General features: G+C 43.6%; 1 protein-coding gene across 2 annotated transcripts; it reads left to right on the forward strand.

Moving 5' to 3' along the window:
- Nucleotides 1–1,134: 1,134 nt before the first annotated feature.
- Nucleotides 1,135–13,724, forward strand: si:dkeyp-97a10.3 (uncharacterized). Of its 2 annotated transcripts, none has more exons than XM_068323812.1 (9): nucleotides 1,135–1,242; nucleotides 1,416–1,473; nucleotides 5,295–5,642; nucleotides 6,795–7,061; nucleotides 8,263–8,550; nucleotides 8,788–8,904; nucleotides 9,050–9,105; nucleotides 9,243–11,138; nucleotides 11,786–13,724. In XM_068323812.1, the coding sequence occupies exons 2-9, from the start codon at nucleotides 1,434–1,436 to the stop codon at nucleotides 11,807–11,809; spliced, it is 3,036 nt and encodes a 1,011-aa protein (XP_068179913.1). In that variant the 5' UTR covers nucleotides 1,135–1,242; nucleotides 1,416–1,433; the 3' UTR covers nucleotides 11,810–13,724. The 2 variants fall into 2 exon arrangements, with proteins under 2 accessions (XP_068179913.1, XP_068179912.1); XM_068323811.1 differs by having other exon boundaries at nucleotides 11,780–13,723.
- Nucleotides 13,725–13,996: the final 272 nt, after the last annotated feature.

Raw genomic sequence — 13,996 nt, forward strand, 5'->3', positions numbered from 1 at the left:
TGATGAAGACACAATATGATGATTGTTTTGTTTGAAACGTTCATGTTCATGCAGAGGGCTGCAAATGTGCAATGATTTAATATCTTTGGCTTTACTTTTTTTTAAAAATCAGTTGCGTAGCACAAGTCTACAGAGATGTGTCCAAAAGGAAATAATGTGACTTGTCATCATTAAGGAGACTTTGTAAAGTGACCATGACGTTTAAAACAGGAGATAGAAATACATATACGAGCATGAGAGGGATGGTCCACCAGCGGTCTGGACAGGGAACCAGGCTGCCCCTGACGACCGAGCCGTGTCTTCGATGGTAGTTTGTCAATCCTTTATGGGTTTCAACAGATTTGACAGTTTCCCCAAACTCCTTCAGCGTAAACCAGAGTCGGTTCAAACGGTTCAGAGTTCTCCTGGAAACACCAAAGGACCGGCGCTTCCCCTAGAGAGTGATGTCAGTTCAGACGTTTGTCAGTCACAGCTACAGATCGGTCTTCGGATTGAGTCTGGTGGAAATGTGGACTTTCATTTTTCTACACTCAGTTTAAGGACACTTCATAGAGTTAATAATTAATGTTGTTAAAATTACATCTTAATTTGAATTATTATACAGGACTTGTGTTGAATTACAATGGACTATTTGGGTCATATCGAGGGACGCACACCCCCCCGCCACCAAAAAAGAAATCAAAAATCAAAAAAGCATTCATTACTGAATACAGTGTTTTACAATGTAATTTTAAGCAATATTACAAATTCTCAGAAAATTACTTTCATCACAACCTAACCTTTTTCTTGTAATATTATGACTTATTCCTGTGATTTTATCTTTGACTCAATTCTTGCTTTATTTTGTAATATATGAGGATTTTCCCATTACACTAGGACTTTATTCTTGTAATATTTTAACTTCTTGTTGTAAAACTAACATTATTCTTATATTTTAATGAAATTCGGACTTATTATGATTCCTTGTAAAATTACATTTTCCCTGTAATATATTTCGGCTTCCTGCTCTTAAAACTCAAACTCTGACGTCTTTCTCTGCCGGTAGCGGAGAAAGATGACGTCATCGGCTCCTCTGCGGCACAGAAATGACGTTCTGTCGCTTTAAGAGTCCAGGTGCGTCCTCCACAGGTAAGGCAGATCATGAGGAAACAGGAAGTAGCGTCGAAAAGAAGCGCACACAAAACGAAACGGAACTTTCTAACAGCACAAAAATCAACATGACGGCAGGGGGAAAATACTCGGGTACGCACACATTTAATTCCATATTTATTACACTATCCTTAAAGGAGACAGTTTTTCTTTATCAGGGAAAGAAATCACAACAGTAGCCGCTTAAAAATGATCCAGATTGCTAAAATAAACTTTATAAAAGCAGATTTGAATACTTTAAAAAAAAAAGTTTGATCTCTCCACAGAACGGCCTGACTGACGACATGAGACGACCTCTGCTTCTTATCAGTCTGTCACTGGCAGGTAAAACGTTCCTTCTCCTTTAAAACAGAAACGTCCGAGCGGGTCTCAGACCCCTGGAGGTGACTGTTTGTGGACTCGGTTCTGTTCGGAAACAATCGGGTCACGGAGGAGAAGCTGCGTTATTCCCAACACGTTTAAAAACAATTATACAGTATTTCAGGAAGATTTCTTATCCCGATCGGCCGCAAACCTGCGCGGCGGCATTCCCGTCTGTGCGCCGAATACGAAAGTGACATGATGCGTTCAAGGCCCCCTCTCAGGCTCAGACATATGAACGCTCAGACTTATTCAGAACATAACAGGAAGTTCTTGTTTCCACTGCTCTGCCTTTTGGTGTTTGTTGACATGGGTGGGTTTAGTACAGCAATGCTTAACTAAATAGATGTTAATCATTGATAAACAACCAACACACCTGACTAATAGTTCTGGAAATTAAGAGGGATTATTACCAATTGTTTGTCTTAGTTTTGAGTAAACACTTAATACTGAACCACAGTTGACTATGGATGAGTTCGACATGTGCAGCCATACAACTATAAATACCCACAACAGCGACAAATGCTATATTTTTTGCTCTTCACAAACATTTGCTAAAAAGTACAATTACTAGCTGTTTGAAATGTTCCAACCCTTTGAGAAAAGAAAAATAAGCATGGATGCTTTTTGATTAAAATACCACTAATACCACCACCACTAAGACATGAAAATATATTTCTCATCTTTAAATGGATTTGATGATTAGCAAAGTTATAGAAAAAAAATCCTTTGATTGCATAATTGGTACCAAATGTGTGATTTACTTGTCCAATCAATTTTCTCCAGACTCACAGATCCATTCGTCGGTATTGATGTTGGACTTTGGTTCCATTAAAGTTAAAAAGCAGAAGTGATTTGCTTGGGATGTGCTGTTCTTTCTATTGCAGCGACATGCATTAAAGTTAAAACCTACATTTTTTTCATAAAAGTTATTTGCGCATGAAGTATAATTTAACAAGTGATTTTCATCCCTATCAAATATTAATTTCCCAGATATTTATCTGCAACTAATGTCAGGAATGATTGATTCAAGTGGAAATTCAAGCTGTTTACTTCGACGCCTGCAGTTTTGTGGTTACGTCTCTGTCTTTCTGTGGATATTCTGGAATAAATAGAAGTACATTGTTTAGACTGAACAGCTACATCCTTTAGATCAATTATTGAAACCTCAAGTTCATTGACAGGAAGTAAAAGCCTTCTTAGTTGCTATTTAATCTGTGCTATTTCCAGTTTTAGTTCAGTTCAGTAACCACAGTATGATGCATGACGTCTGCAATCATTTATTCAAGCTACACTTCAACAACTAAACGCGTTTAATAATGGCATAGTTTGAAACTAGTTAGACTTGTAAATACGATGCTCGCTGTGCAATCATAAAAAACTACTTGAATTATTCAGACCTTGTTAAAAATAAATAAATCCTGCATCGATACCGTGCTTCGTCACACACGGGCGTTCCTCACCTCTGACTCATGACTCTTTATTTTTCTGTCTGTGTTGAAACAATAACAAGCCTTCTGAAGACGCTGAACGCTTTTGTTGCCTTGAACGAGTCGGTGTGGGAACCTGGAATCCACGTTGCCCTTGGCTGTCGACGTGTTCCACTCTGTGAAAACCGTGTAAAGACAGTCCGGCGAGACCGATCAAGACTGTATTGATTTGATTCACCATAATTCATTGGCCAGAGTGTTCCATTTATATGGCAGCTCTGTAAAACTGAAGGTTTTTTTCTCTCCCTCTTGCGTGTGTGTGTTGTAAATTCAGACAGGACTGGCAGCTGAACAAAAGTGGATTATTTTTTTTACCGTCTTTACTCACAAATGGAGAACCAGCATACAAGGGCTAAATGCCAGAATGTGTCAAATCAATGATTCTGTACGATATTGTTTTTGAAAAACCGCCTATGCGCCGCTGATTCTTGAGATGAAACACAACATGTAGTAAAAGTTTGACAGCTTATGTTAAGGCAGGCAAAGGAAAACAGTGAATAGGTGTTTAGCGTGTTATGTAATCTGTTGTGAAATCGCCGCGGGAGGAAAGGGTGACCGGACGAATGTTTCTTTACCCTCTGAGGCCCGTCTGGGTTTTCATGGATTTTATTCTCTGCAGAAAAGAAAGAATCTCTTTAATTCTCTTTAATTCAATATGCTACTCAAACATCGATTTTAAAAGTGTTCTACTTCATGTAAGAGTGCACTTAAATGTTGTCGATCTGCAGACATTTTAAACACAACTGGTTGAGATGATGAAAGACTGGAAAATGTGATCAATTTGAACAAATCTTTAAATGAAAACTTGTTGGGTTTTTTTTTTGGTTTATTTCCTCCTTTGGTCTTTAGCCTTTCGTGGTGACTTTCTAATCACATCAATAATACGTGAACTTTGAACCTATGAGTTTAATACTCAACACATCTGCCACTTTCAGCAATCAGATGTTAGCATGTAATTTTATCATTGCCTTTTAAAAGAATGTTGCAGCTATTTTTGGTGAAAAGCTGAAAGAGCCACTCGATGCCACGCTGAGAAACGGGCCAGACTGAACACTCCTTATATTCAAGCCTGTTCTCTAATAATCAACATTCACATTCCATGTGCCCATCTAAAAACAGCCACATGACGTAGAAGTGTCATATTTAATATCATTTCTGATTACTAATGATTATTTCCACATCATTTAACTGGTTTTCCTTCGTGTCTCATCTTGTTGTTCTTGTTCGTCTATGAGTGGATATAAAGTTAGCTGCTAGCTTCACCGCCTGTTTCTCTCAAGATTTAACTTTGTTATTCAAATCAAATCAAAGTTTATTTATAAAGCATTACCGAAATCATCTCATGGCACTTTACATATAGAGCTGGTCTGACAAGCAACTATTGAATAAATAAATAAATAAATACTTTAATGAGCCCCGTAGGGAAATTACTTTTTTTTTTCCACTCCAAATATTCGCACACCTATGTATATATTGTACAGTCTCACACACACACACACACGCACACGCACACACACACACACACACACACACACACACACACACACACACACACGGCCTGTAGGTAAGCTGAGGTAGAATGGGCGCACCACAAGCAGCTGATAAGGAGACGGTGCCTTGCTGAAGGACACTTCGGCAGTGCTCAGGAGGTGAACTTGCCCCCTCCCACTGCCAGTTCACAAACACAAATATTTTGACTTCCGGTCCCCCAGTCCAGGACTTAGAGGACTGTGTGGACATCGAGGATCACGTGACAAAGCCAAAGGCCAGACTGACGCTTAGTTCTGATTTGGTTTTTTAAAAAAAAGTCAAAAAGTGATAAATTTGTAAGATTTGTGGAACTTGAAGTTGGAAAGAAAGAATAGCAGGCAAATCCGCTTAAATCCCCCCCCCCAAAAAAAACCATCTTGTCTGCATCAAAAGCCCCACATAATTTGCTGATCTTGGACAGATGGGTGCAGACACAACTGGGTGAATTTTACTGTTATCTACCAAGAACCTAGAGTCTAAATATAAATGTGTCTTCTGCTACAAATGGTGTATTTATATAAATGAACAGTGACTCTTGAACTCATAGCAACACTGGTGTAAAGATAACATTTGTGCTGATTAGTTATCTTATATTTGATGATCAAGAAGATATTAATATTCAAATTCGTTGAAGAAGAGTAAAAATACTTCCTTTTTAAAATGTGATTTTTAAAAAAAATAAAAATAAAGCAACATCAGTCTGCTTTGGTGTTTCACTTGATAAAACATCGTTTCTAACCAATCAATCCTTGATTTCCTGTTCAGTCCTCCTCCCTGCCAATGTGCTGACTCAGGATCCGGTCCAGATCCAGTTCCAGACCGACCCGTTGCTGGTTCAGACCGGTTCTGAGATCGTGTTCACGGTCCTGACGGTGCCGGACGTCCTGTCCATGACATGGGAGTACGAACAGGTCACGTTGGGTCTGTTTGCTGGGGGACAGCCGACAGTGAACGCCGTGCCCCAGTTCCTGGGCAGGGTCACCATCTCTGCCAACCAGCTCCGCATCGGAGGCGCCCAGCTCGGTGACGCCGGGACCTACACGGTGGAGGTGACCCCCAGCGCTACCACCGGCCTGGGATCCAACTCCAGATCGATTGAGCTGAGTGTGTTTGGTAAGAGATAAAGAAGAGTGTCTGTAACTTCAGTTACGAGGGAAGACTGGGGGGGCTGGGGTTTATTGGAGTGTGCAGGGGGAGGAGGGAGGTTTCATGGGAAGCAATAATTTTAGGGAGGAACAGAAGGGTGTAAAGAGAAGAAAGGGAGGATTTGGGGAGTGAGAGAATTAGTCTGGGAGGTATAATGAAATTAGTGACCCGTAGTAGGAGAGGTAGAAATTAATGAAAAAAGAGGAGGGGGTTGAAGCAAACGGCTCAGGGATTTATGCTAATTAAAACTCATTTGATATGCGTTGCTCGTGCTCTTAGATGTTTGATACTGTAGCAGGATAAACGCAGCATCGCGGACGCAAAACAGTTCAGCATTCATTTATATTCAGAACCCGCCTGCAGGAGCGTCTGCATTCGGTTGGCGGCCCACGCCGGAAGGATGAGTACGGTTTACCTCCCCCATCCCTCTTACCACAGTCTCTAATGGGGTATCGGGTGGTGGGGTGGGGGTGGTGGTGGTGGTGGTGGTGACCGAATCGTCGAAAGCACCAGATGATCGTCGCTGGAAAAGTTGCATCCTTAAAAAAAAAAAAGCACAACTTCCCGCTTACTCGTCTGCGACACCCCTGCATACGATTAGCGTTCGCTGAGAAGCAGGCCAAGCAGGAAAGAGTGTAAAAAAAACAAACAAAAAAAATGCGAGTGATTAGAGCTATTTGGTACTTTCTCAAATGTTTTTGTTTGTTTGCTGTTATAGCGACGTGGTTCTCTCTTAGTTACGGCCTCCTTCGGTCTGCACGCCCCCTCGTCTCCCTCTCCAATTATTTAACTCAGGCTGCCTGCCAAGAGGCATCTAGGCTACCACTCATACCGTCTGCCCCTTATTCACCATCTGTGCCTCTCGCTGAATCCTGTCTCTTCTCCACTCTCACTTGCTTTGATAACAGCAAATTATCCTCAACAGAAACATAAAACTGCCCTCAATTGTTCTCTCACTCCCAACTTTTCTCGTTAGCTTTTTTTTATGCCCTTATACGTACAATCGTAGCACCTATATAGGAACCTTTCCTGGAGAGTTTTTCTCTCTCTCTCACACACACACACACACACACATACACACACGTGTGATTTAATTTCTTTCTTAAACTTTCGTTGCAGATGCGGTTGCCGGGGTGACGCTGGTCGTTCCCTCGGTAGCAGTAGAAGGAGGTAATGTGTCTCTGATGTGTTCGCTGACCGGTGGCACAGGCGTTTCTTACCAATGGGGCAGAGGAGGCGTCACCATCGGTAACGACTCTCGGATCACCATCATTGGGGGGTCGCTGGTCATCAATCCAGCCAGACGGAGCGACACCGGGGAGTACTCATGTACCGTCAGCAACCCCGTCAGCGCCCAAACGGACACACAGAGACTCACCATCTTCTGTGAGTTTGCACCGATCAACACAAGAACCAATCGCTTTTTCTGGCACCCATAATGCACTGCAGCGTACCTTATTTCTGATGCCATAATAGTATCCCATGTCTGGGCTATGCATCCTTCCTTTTTTTACCCAATTACAACTGAAGTAAGGAAAATAATATTATTGCTATCAAGTTCAACACAAGCAAATTTTACAGAGAAGTATTTTATGGTTTGACTCGGATGTCCTCCAGCTGGCCAGAGTTTACATAAGCTGTAAATCAGGCATCAGGGAATGATGTGACCAATCATAAAAAAGACAGTCTTCCCTTGTCATCATCTCTAAATTGTAATAAATCTGTCCGTTTTGCACAAGGAGTTTTAGAATAATTTTAATCTCTTAATCTTTCAGGTTAAATTCCTTGCCCCTACTAATATTTGATTTGTTGTTCCACATCAGGATTTAATTTGTGTGAGTGGTCCATAAATATGCATTGGCAATAATTAGATGTATATCATTTTAATTGTGAGCATATTTTATCACATTCAGAGCATATTGTATAAATTTTAGACCGATGATCCCGTCCTTTTTTCTGATTAAAGTTCATAAAGTTGGAGGTGCAACTCGTGATTTTCTTAGATAAAATAAAAATGGATCGATCAGACTATGAATTGTCAGAACACAGAGGAAATTACCCCTCATTCTTTAAAAACTATGTTGAGATTTTGATCTGGAATCTTTAGGATGATCTATAGTCCAGAACCCAGTGACACTGGATTGACTGCATAAAAGAAGATACTGCAGATCGTTTCATTTCGGAGGCAGAGAGTTAAATTTAGACGAGACGTTAATGACTTTCATAATTCATCTGCTAAATCCAGAGCTAGTGAACTATCGGTAAACACTGGAGGCAGAGGAAATCTTTGGCCAGGCTTTGTCAAAAATTGATCTCAAAAGGTCGTAGGGTTCATCATAAAGGCCACAAGCCAAAACGCATCATCCAGAATGGTCGTAGGTCAAGTTGTGCCAGAAACCCGTTTCCTGCTTTCTGAAAAAAAAAAAAAAAAGCAGGAACCCCAACGGTTCAAGAGGTCTAGAAAGTTATGACCCCAAATTAACAAAAATGTCAGCATCTCATCAGAATACATTTCCTGTGATTTTGAGTCTACTTCTTTGGAATCACATGTTTTTCTTTATGCTAACTCCGACGTCCTCCGATGCAGATGGTCCCGACACCCCCGTGCTGACCATAGAAGCCCCCAAAGACTGTGTGGGGGAAGGGGACGTGATGGTGGGACAGATGGTGCGTTTGACTTGCTTGTCTGACTCCCTTCCTCCCGCGCTCTTCTCCTGGACGTTTGACGGACTGCCGGTGTCGACCGCCCAGCCGGACAGCGGCGTGCTGAGCGTTCAGACGTTCTCCACCGACGAGAGTGGGCGGTACGTCTGCACGGCCAGGAACGCCGTCACCACCGGCACGTCGGAACAGGAGACAGCCTTGACCATCGTAGGTGAGTTACGATGGAGGTGAACTCTGGGACCGGTAATGACGACAGTTGGTTTTGGACGACCTCCTTGAATCCGTCTTCTCGACAGGACAGGGGCAGCAAAGCATCCTGGGAGAGTGATTTGGATAGTGTAGTCAGACATTCAGGGACTGTCACCTCCCTTCTCATCCTCTTATCTCTCCCAACTTCGTATCTTGATGAATTCTCCCTCTTTTTTTCTTGCTATTCTTTTAATTTCAGACGTCTGTCTGAGTGGAGGCGAGGTGGCGGGGATCGTTATTGGCTCCGTGCTGCTGCTGCTCTTAATCATCGCTCTCATCATCTGGCTGGTCGTCTTTCTAGTGCGAAGGAGGAGGGGTGAGTGTGTGTGTGTGAATATGAGCATCTTTTTTGACACTTTTTATGTCTTCCACTATGATAACAAATACTTTTTTTCTATATATATATATATATATATATATATATATATATATATAATTTTTTTTTGCTGTTGTCGCTGCAGGAACGAGAGAGGATCCACCGTTAGTGCAGAGAGTCAAAGAAAATCCCAGGATCATGGTGAGTCACAGTAAAGATACATCTGATTGATTTTAGTTCAATGTTTGCCATGTGATGGAGCTAAAGGGTCGCTCACAAATAAACCCCCATATTGCTTCTTTCCCCCTCCCCCTCATTTTTCATCTGTTCCCATTAAGCCTCCAGATCCACGGCCTAATGGTGCAAGGGATTTGGACCCAGCTCCAAATCCCCCCCTTTATCAACACAACACAAACATACATCAACCTGCCCGTTTCTACACGGCCCCTCGTGAAAACCGCGGCAGCCCACAGATGCTACAACTGGACGGATTGCATAATTCCAACACAAATCAGCCCAACGGAGCAGCGATAGTGAACGGGTTCCTGCACGGGTCTGTTCAGAACGCCAATTCACCACCACACAACGGCGTCGACAACCCTGCCTTCACACACGCCGACGTTCGGAATGTTAACGCGCAAACGCAGCAAAATCCTAACATAGTCATACAGACCGGCGCTCCCGAAGGCGGCGCTCAGCCACAGGCGGTCCACGTTAGCCTGAACACGCTACCGCAAAGCGCCCAACAAAACGGTAACGCGCAAATGCCCACCATTCATTTCAATCTGAACTCATACTCGAACAACGGGCAGCGGGCGCAGCAAGACAGCTCATTTCCTGTTACCAATAACAACATTTTGGAAACCCAACAAAATTTGGCACATGCAGGGCAGTTAAATCCCATAATGCAACAGGTGCCGCCCTATCAGGGTGACCCCCGGTGGAATGGTCAGATAGAAACGCTCCACCAAGGTCAGCCGGATCTCATCCCAACTGGGTTCACGCACGTGAACGGCAATAACGTCTCTCACCGAAACGCCAGAACGCAGACGTACCAGCAGGAGGCGGAACCTCGCAGGAGCTCCATCAGACGCCCGGACAGACGCGACACCGGGGGGAGCTCCGCCCGCCGGCAGATGCCGTGGGATCGGGTCAGGGCGACGCCGTCGTTCCCCAGCGGGACGTTTCAGAGACGAGAGAATACGGCTGAGATCACCTCTGACGCTACGGATTACACCGCCCAGCCTCCCCCAAGGGAGGACAGAACACCAAACTCTAGAGCTCAGTCTCGAGCTCACAGCCAAACCGAGGACAGGAGGAGAACGCCCCCCAGAAAGGATGAATCGTCGGTGGACAATCGGACGGAAACTCCTTCCATCGGTCATCGAATCCTGAACATCCGCGGCGTGAAGCTGCTTGAGGCTGCGCATCAAAATCAGAGAACCCCTCCCACAAGAAAGAGGACTGCCCAACCGGACAGTAGAAGTTTATCTGGTAGCCAGACCGCCGCCAGACAGGAAGTCACACACAGCAACTCCCGGGCGAGGTCTGTCACCAGCCAGCAGGTGTCTGTAGGTGTCTCCGCTGTGCCTGAAGGACCCCTGACCCAACAGGGACAGATTCCACTGCAGATGACGGACACTAGAGCTTTGGTTGACCCCAATCATCTTCCCCAGGCATTCATGAACCAGCAACTCCAAGCAGTACCGATCCAAAGACCACCTCAAGGCCCAGGCACGCAAACGCGGCCTGTCGCCGTGGATACCAGTCAACCTCGCCAAGCAGGCGCCGCTCCAGTCACGCAGCCTGCCGCCCAGCCCGTCGCCAGTAACCTAACCCAGGACGCAGTCAGAGCCCACGCCCAACGGGCTCAAGTGTTCCAGAACCGGAGACAACAGACGCAGGCGGCGCTGCAGCACCCCGGGACACAGGCGCAAGCCCCCGCTGAAAAGCACCCGCCGCCACCTCCTCCCGTCATCCCCCTGGCTCAGTTTCAGGCACTCCCCAAGAAGAGCATCCAGCACAGGTCCCCAAACAGAGGTCATCAACCCCCCAGACCGCCGGTCAACATGCCGGTGGCTCAGCGACCCCATCCAGTACGTCAGCAACCCAACGCGCAGCACCACCACGCCACCTTACCCCCCAATCACCACCATCCTCATCATCATCATGGAAATGTCAATGCACACAGGCACACCCAGGGGCACCCCACCCATTTCACCCACCCCAGACAGGTGAGTGAGACGGCAATGTTTTCAAGTTGCAGCCAATAGATGCCTGATGTTTTATTTTTAACACATTAATCGCTCATTACTCTCGAAAAACGAAATTTCGAGGAACTATTCATTCTATTATTTACGGTAATTTCAATGTTTATGAACCCTCCCCATACTGATATTAAACCACCTTCTATCCGTATTACCTTTTCCCACACTCTGATAGACTGTTCAAAGTACTACCTACTAAAAATCCGTGATGTAGTGAAGCCGTGCATCTTGAAGTGCGTACAAGCTAGGGATTACTGTGTTACTGATCTCCATCATGGTTCTGTCCCAGATGAACACTTAGCACATCAGGTGTCAGGCTTCCCATTCATTCCCGTTGGAGGATGTCTATAGACCTACGTCTACCTGCCTTGTCTCACAAACAATTTGATCTTTTGTCTGAAGCGTGTGTTTCTTTCAACAATACTCAACAGCAGTTTTGGGGGGTTTTTTTTGTTGTTGTTTTTTCAAAATTGACAGTTTTCCCAGAGCAACAAAAACGTATTTAGTATGAGTGTTTCTGACACTGTGGCGGATCTTTAAAAAAGAAGATCTGCCTTTTTCTTTGGCGTGACATTTTTGGCAATAAAGGACCTGTTATGTCTTTTCAGCAACAGGCTCACAGAGGGAGACCGAGATGATGGCGGATGTGGGCTGACTGCTCTACAGAATGTACACCGACACAAACAAAAAACTACTGACAGGCGCCATCCAACATACCATCAATGCAAGACTTGACTGCACAAGGTTCTGCTGCTCATGGGAGCTGTCACGCCCCTGGAATCTCCGTCTTCAAGTCATAGTCGATTAACCGACCTATTTCCCACACGTGTGATCAGATTGATCTTTTCTGAATACACACGGGAGGCTTAAAAATTTAATTTACGACACGATACTGCAGGTTTTTTCGTCTCCATATCTCTAAACACACACACACACACACACACACCGATACCTGTATGCTACCATTTTGACTTGTGAAGCACCGGCCATGCATCAAACTTTGCCAGGAGCCTGCTCGGTGCAGACAGGTTCAGTGATCCATGGCTCTTGACCGAGCTCGCATCCCTTCATCCATTCATCATGAAAACTAAACAACACTACCTTGACAAATGCATCCCAGGCACTTGCATGACTACCTGTGTGTATCTGACACTTCACAAGATCTAATAGCGACGATAAATGAAACGCGACTCTTCATGGCAAACCCCACCTCCCGCCCCCCAAGGGAACGTCGGTGAGCATTAATGAAGAAATTAGCCATCGGGGTGGTCCACATTTATTTATTACGTTCTGTTTACACCTTCCTCTCATGACACTTCTCCATTAAGGGGATTTGCCTCGGCGGCGCTCAGAAGTAACGCTCAGCTGACTATGAAGGGGATCCCACGAATGGATGGGCACCGATAATTAAAGGCTCTTATGTGACCTGATCAACTTGGAGGTTTTTACTCACCTGTGTATGAGTGATGTCAGCATAAAGACCTGAGCTCACACACTTTCTGCTGACACAGCAGAGTGAAACAATCCATTGTGTGAGCCGGGTTTATGGACAGCCTATTAAAAAACAAAACCATGCAGTCATAACTTTTACAGATTATTATGTATTTATTCATTCACAATATTTGTGTTGTGTGTTTTTTTTTGTTTTTTTTTGTAACAGCTCAGCCAAAAATATAAATCTGTCATTGCCTGCTTTTCTGTACGTCGACTGAAAGTTGGGTGAAGTTTCTTATTTCACATATTTCTGGTGGAAAGCAAAAACGGTGTTTATTTATGGAATTTAATGGCAGAGATAAATGAACATAATTGTGAAAATTACACTTAATTGTTATGTAGCACCATGTGCAAGATCACACCTGTAGCTAGACTAGCTATTTCTAGTTCTTAATATTAAATCATTGTATTCAGTAGGTGTTAAGGAATGTTTTTTTGTGAAACTCCAGAAATCTTTTGTGGACAAAGAAACTTGACCAAAACTTCCCATCAGCATAAGAGGTGATTAAATTGAGTAATTTTTTTTTTTTTGGGTGACCTGCTCCTTTAATCTAAGGGAGTTTATGTGATTATTTAGGTCAAACTTACTGATGATAAGGTAGAATCTGTTCACAATCATATATTAAGAATAAGGCTGGTGATGGAGGTCATTATCCAAACAATTTAAGTAATCTTGATAATATATTTACATCAACGGTAGATTCCTATTGAGAAGGAAACGACTGATTCACACTTGATGTTCATCGTTTTATATAGCAAATAATCCCAACCTTTTAAATCTCAAAATGCAAATTTAAAAACGCGATGTGAACCAACACGTGGAACGTGTTCTGACTGTGGACCGTTATATAACTTTACTGCCTTGAGTAGCTGACACTATTTTTTGTAAATAATAGAAATAAGCTCAAGAGAAGCCACACGTTCAGTATTTATCTTACATCCTCTGGCAGGACTTGAACATAGTTTGGGTTTTATGAGCTGTTCTGATTATTTAATTAAAGTTTTTTTTCTGTTATTTTGCATTCATGCTGGTCCAGTCTTCTATCCAACCAAACAAAAATAATTCCAAATTCTCCTCTTTGTTTTATTTCCACCCCAACGGATGTCACTCATCTTGTCAGGATTTCATTCTGCTTCTATTTTCAGATGGAATCTGTTCCTCCCGCAACGAGAATCTTCTGATTTTCAGAAAAAAAAAGGATCCGATCTGCCTGCTGACAGTCTGAACACAAAGGCGTTCGTCTATCCCGACGTTCCTCTGAATTTGCAGAGCTGTTTCTCGGGCCCTGAGCATATTTCTGCTGGCTGCGTCTATAGTGCTAATTATGCGC

Source organism: Antennarius striatus, chromosome 9 (genome assembly GCF_040054535.1).
Source record: "Antennarius striatus isolate MH-2024 chromosome 9, ASM4005453v1, whole genome shotgun sequence".
Classification (NCBI taxonomy): Eukaryota; Metazoa; Chordata; class Actinopteri; order Lophiiformes; family Antennariidae; genus Antennarius; species Antennarius striatus.

What these genes read in the sequence shown, in the direction of transcription:
- si:dkeyp-97a10.3 (XM_068323811.1), top strand. Translation starts at nt 1,434, where the DNA reads ATGAGACGACCTCTGCTTCTTATCAGTCTGTCACTGGCAG. An exon ending in GATTGAGCTGAGTGTGTTTG is followed by an intron (nt 5,643 to 6,794) that starts GTAAGAGATAAA and finishes CTTTCGTTGCAG; the next exon opens with ATGCGGTTGCCGGGGTGACG. An exon ending in ATTTCACCCACCCCAGACAG is followed by an intron (nt 11,139 to 11,779) that starts GTGAGTGAGACG and finishes ATGTCTTTTCAG; the next exon opens with CAACAGGCTCACAGAGGGAG.